This window comes from Poecilia latipinna, unplaced genomic scaffold (assembly GCF_001443285.1).
Source record: "Poecilia latipinna isolate Pla-1442-1.1 unplaced genomic scaffold, P_latipinna-1.0 Scaffold5720, whole genome shotgun sequence".
NCBI lineage: Eukaryota > Metazoa > Chordata > Actinopteri > Cyprinodontiformes > Poeciliidae > Poecilia > Poecilia latipinna.
The window spans coordinates 3,733-8,690 of record NW_015118336.1 but is presented as its reverse complement, the minus strand read 5'-3'; the positions used below and the strand labels follow the sequence as shown (position 1 = coordinate 8,690).

General features: G+C 42.5%; 1 protein-coding gene across 2 annotated transcripts; it reads right to left on the bottom strand.

Annotated features, from left to right (window-relative positions):
- Positions 1-203: 203 nt before the first annotated feature.
- Positions 204-4,452, bottom strand: LOC106943692 (C-type lectin domain family 2 member L-like). Of its 2 annotated transcripts, XM_015027004.1 has the most exons (6): positions 4,403-4,452; positions 2,930-3,028; positions 1,259-1,699; positions 779-933; positions 546-661; positions 204-387 (listed from the first exon to the last, which is right to left on the bottom strand). In XM_015027004.1, the coding sequence occupies exons 1-6, from the start codon at positions 4,449-4,451 to the stop codon at positions 282-284; spliced, it is 966 nt and encodes a 321-aa protein (XP_014882490.1). In that variant the 5' UTR covers position 4,452; the 3' UTR covers positions 204-281. The 2 variants fall into 2 exon arrangements, with proteins under 2 accessions (XP_014882490.1, XP_014882491.1); XM_015027005.1 differs by lacking the exon at positions 2,930-3,028.
- Between the last annotated feature and the right edge of the window lie 506 nt (positions 4,453-4,958).

The window sequence follows — 4,958 nt, the reverse complement described above, 5'->3', positions numbered from 1 at the left end:
TTTAACTGATACTGAGGTTATCTCGTATCTCATATGAACAAAGATAACTTTTATATCTTTTGTTTGCTTGAATTCACTAAGTTAACATTTATATGGGTTTTTCCACAGACGTTAACGTAAAGTTGCTCCTGTTTTTGTTCAGTTAATGACTGTTATTTTTTCATGCAGAGGAAACAAATGTAACCGAGACATATTTGTACTAGTTGTTGTTTTTTTACAGTTTTACATTGAGTCTTAAGTAAAGCTTTGAAGGGAATCGTGCAGCTTTTCTGGACGATAATTTATCTGCAGACCTTGCCTACACATACAAGCAGGGGCAGAATAAGGAGAATAAGGATGAGCTGCGTCTCGAAGGCGGTGTCGGGTCCTAACAGACGATTTGCACAGCTGAATTGTTGCCACAGGAGATAACAGCATTTCTCAAACATGCATGAAAGAATCAAAACTCCAGGTATGTTTTTGATGAGGGAATAATATTATTACATGAAGAAAAGTTGTTTTTGCATAATAAAATGTACACTTTTAGATAATACAGGAGATCTTACCCAAGTGTGTCCACGTGTCCATCAACCCAGGTCCAGGTGTTGTTAGTTTGTTGCAACCCCAGCCAGTATCCCCACTGAATATCAAAGTAGGATTTGACATGTTTGCTGACAAATTCCTGTCAACAGATTTTTGTTTTTTACATCAGCATTAATTTCCTTACTTTGAGTGACCGATTTTCCAGAAACTTCCAGATTAGCTCTAGGCTTCTAGCATAGGTGGCGTCAGATTTTACCTGTTCCTCCAGATCATCAATTACAACCAAATCTGCTCGTCTGTCCTGACAGAACCTTCGACTTTGTTCCCAGGTCTTCCAAGGAGCCGGTTCGTCGTAAAACAGGTAGCATTTCTTCTGAAAGAAGATCCAGTCATGCAGGCACGGCTTACATCCTGGATCCATTAGACGATGGAAAAGATCAGAAAGTGAAACTTTGGTAAAAATAATCTGAAGTATACAAAATAACATTTAATGTGTTAATAATATTTAATGTTTCAATAGTCAAAATTGCTCTAGCAAAGATGTCAAAGGTAGAGCGCAGACCAGTATTGGAAGACGATTAAGTTAAGCTACTGTTCTATTTAGGAATGCCGTACCACAGGGCTTTATGCTCGGCTCACTCAAAAACTGTTTATAATTGAAGGTTACATAAAAAAAAATAAATAAAAATGAGATAAATAATCCAAATTTTCAAAGGTAATCTATAAATGTAATCACCTTTGGCAGGACAGAAGTCATTAATTGGAAAGATGTCAAATTTCTGGATGAATCCCAGGGTCAATTTCAGCTCCTCTGCCTCTCGGGTCGCCTCCTCTGCCTCTCGGGTCGCCTCCTCTGTCTCTCGGGTCGCCTCCTCAGTCTCTCGGGTCGCCTCCTCTGCCTCTCGGGTCGCCTCCTCTGCCTCTCGGGTCGCCTCCTCTGCCTCTCGGGTCGCCTCCTCAGCCTCTCGGGTCGCCTCCTCTGCCTCTCGGGTCGCTTCCTGTCTCTTTTGGTTCTGCTCCTCTCTTTTTCGGATCGCCCCTTCTCTCTTTTGGATCACGTCCTCTCTGTCTCGAATTGCTTGGCTCAGCTTCACCATCTGTCTTTCGTCAATCAGTTGCTTTTTTTCTGTTGTAAGGTCTTTAATGCTTCCCTGCTGTTCGCTCATCTTTACATTCACTATAAAAACACAAATCAGTCAGAAAGTCAGTGAATCTGTCTGTATATCAGACAATATTCTTAGGATAGAACCGAATGACATTTAACTGATTTTAATATTTCATTACGTTTATTTTTGGGAGCTGCATCGCTGTACCACTGATGCTTTGCAGCAATGAGGTCCTGAATCCCTTGGTGTCAGGATCTTGGGTTGCTTTAGTTTGTTCTGGGTTTTAGTTTGTTCTTTCTATTAGTTCAACATTGTTTCTACTTTTATTTCAGTTCGATTTTAGTGATTCTAGTTAGTGTGTCTAGTCCTTTTCTTAGTCATGGTGCGTTCACACAAAACTGGTTCCACGTTTCAGCTTTGACACGTTCACTTTTAATGCAAAAGCTTGTATTTGTCGGATGCGTTGGATGTGCTTGACGCGTCAAACGCTTCAGATGCGCCGCAACAGGCCCTCGATGCTCCTCCACATAGACTTTGAATGTAAACCAGACGCGTCTGATGTGAACGCACCATTACTCTTATTTTATTATGTTTCTTAAGTCTAGTTATTCTTTAGTGCTACATTTATTTAATAGTCCCCTGTGTACTCTCCCTCAACTGTCCCATTTCTCTCCTCACATCTGCAACCAGTTTCTAATCAGTCATCTGTTTCCACTGCTGGCTCCTTGGTTCCTGGCTGAACTGCTGGCTCCATGGTATTGGGCTGAACCGCTGGCTCCTTGGTTCATGGCTGCAGCGGTGGCTCCTTGGTTCCTGGCTGCAGCGGTGGCTCCTTGGTTCATGGCTGCAGCGGTGGCTCCTTGGTTCCTGGCTGCAGCGGTGGCTCCTTGGTTCCTGGCTGCAGCGGTGGCTCCTTGGTTCCAGGCCGCACTGCTGGCTCCATGGTTCCGGAGCTAGCGGCCCCTGAACTCGTGTCTACCCAGTGTGCCGAACTCCACAGAGCTCATCAGTCTCATGGCCAGCCTCAAAGCTTCTTCCTGGGTGAGATCCTGGGGTTCACAAGCCAGACAACCTCCTCTCCACGACTTCGCCTTGAGAGCTTCCATATTAAATTTTAACACTTTGACAGGTTTCAAGCTGAGCAGCATTAAGTTAAATTGATTCTTGGTGACACTTCAGTGCCCTTGACCTTTAGCCAAACTTCATAACTCCTCCTCCTGCTGGACGCTTGTATCCAATGCATTAGACCTCTAAAAACTCTAAAAGCTATTTAAACTGTATTGTGTTGAAATGAAACTCACTGTAGACGATTGATCCAGCTACCAGGATAGAAGAAATCCACAAACACCCCAAAAACAGACGAGAGTTAGAGAGTTCTGATCTTTCTTCTTCTGCTTCACCTAAAAGAAACAATGAACTTGTTATAATTCATCAGAGAGCCTGGATGCCTGTAGAGGAGATGTTGAAGATAACAAATAATTGGAAGTTGGTTAACAGCATTTCTACTTTTTGGAGTTTGTGGTTACCTGGCATATCAACAAATCTAGAAAATGTCAGCAGCTGATCTGGAATATGCCATGCCATCAACACTCAGAATAAGCTACTGTGTGGGCAGAATCACAAGTTGTATGCGGTCCTGCAGGATCACTGGCTAGCTACGCTTCCTGGACTTGCAGCTGGGAGGAAACAGACCTTGGGTAAACAGCAAACTCAACTGAGTCCAACTGACAGCAAATATGGCTGTTTGGAGCTGCTACTGAGTTGTACCAGTGAAACTTTACAATCATTGTTTTCTGAAATAGCTCCCCCTGTGTCGGCAGGGGAAGGCTGGCTATCTTAATTTCTCCTGGATGTTATGTAAACAAGATGCTTTGGTTTCATTACTTGCTCCCTTCTTTTGACATCTGTGGACCTGAATCAGAACTTTACCGATAGACGCTCCTTCACTTATTAAACACAAAGGCTGGGACGGCTATCTGGGACAGTGTTCGCAGACAAAAACACACACGCTCATAGCTATAAACACAACCTCCCTGCTGGGCTCCCTCCTCTTGCCCCCTGAGTATGGCAACCTGGTCAGAGGTGGCTGTGCCGGTCACTTGGGCGGACTGCACTTTCCTTGAAATTTGTCCCTTGGTCAGAGTAGATTTCAGCTGGTTTCCCACATTGTGCACTGAACCTTATAAGAGCCATTAACAACAAGTCTGCATCAAGGGATGTCAGTAAATTGATATGGTAAGCTCTAGTAGTGAGGCCTTTGAATATAATATCCCATTTCTTCTCTTCTCTTCTTGCTACTTTAACCAGAAGTGGACCAAAACACTTGGTAGAATAAACACCAGTGGAATAAAAAGCTGTGCAGCTGTGTTCATGATGCCTAACAGCCCCTCACCCTTGGACAATCGATACTGCGTGACAAAGCAATACTCTGTCTGTGCCAGGATGACAAACGATTGTCAACATCTCGGATAAGCACCTTAGTGTACGGATTTGTTTTCCTTGGGAATATTCTGTCAAATATGTAGACGTATTCAAAATATATCCGGTACTTCTTCAATAGCTGATAAATAGATTTTGTTTGTATTAATAGTCGTTACTCAATTGCTCTACATACTGATTACTGTTACAAAAAGAAAGTAGGGTGCACTGATTGCAGTTCTCTGGCCGATCACTGATTTTTTTGATAGACATAACTAAATGCAGCTCAACTGTTTTACAGTGTGGGTGTGAATGTTACTTTTTAGTCTTCATAAAACATGTATGGAGTCACTTACGATTGTCATTGTCAGTAGAATTGGAGTCATCGTCCCCGCTGTTCTTCATCCTTTACAAAGAAAATAAGTATTAGAAAAAGATATTAGAAAATATCTTTTGCTTGAAGGAGCCCAGCTGTAGCTCATGGGAAAGCAGGCGGTTTCCTCTTCCCCTTTTGAAAAGACGTCATGGTCCTCAGACAAACACATCTGCTTCTGTAACAAACCTTTCTTGTCTGTAGTGGCGGCTTATTCGGTTCAGTGTAAGCCACTATATTGTTTAACAAGCTTCCGTTTTCTTTCGTTGACCTTCATTAGCTTAGCTCTCAGTTGACGCGTTTCTGTCCCACGATATGTCTTTGTGCATCTTTCAGTGAATTAAAGAAGTACTTACAACATCCATACAAAGTCTGACGAACTTTACTTTTCTTTGAGCAGATGTTACAGATGATTATTTAATCTTGCACAGCATTCCACATGAAAAGTAACGTAACGGTCAAAAAACTGTGTGGAGTTCAGTTGAATGCGCCACATTCAACTTATCACAGCACTTATCACATAATTTCAATTACGTCCA

What these genes read in the sequence shown, in the direction of transcription:
- LOC106943692 (XM_015027004.1), bottom strand. Translation starts at nt 4,451, where the DNA reads ATGAAGAACAGCGGGGACGATGACTCCAATTCTACTGACAATGACAAT. An exon ending in TTCTACTGACAATGACAATC is followed by an intron (nt 3,029 to 4,402) that starts GTAAGTGACTCC and finishes TGTTTCTTTTAG; the next exon opens with GTGAAGCAGAAGAAGAAAGA. An exon ending in TGACTTCTGTCCTGCCAAAG is followed by an intron (nt 934 to 1,258) that starts GTGATTACATTT and finishes TAATGGATCCAG; the next exon opens with GATGTAAGCCGTGCCTGCAT.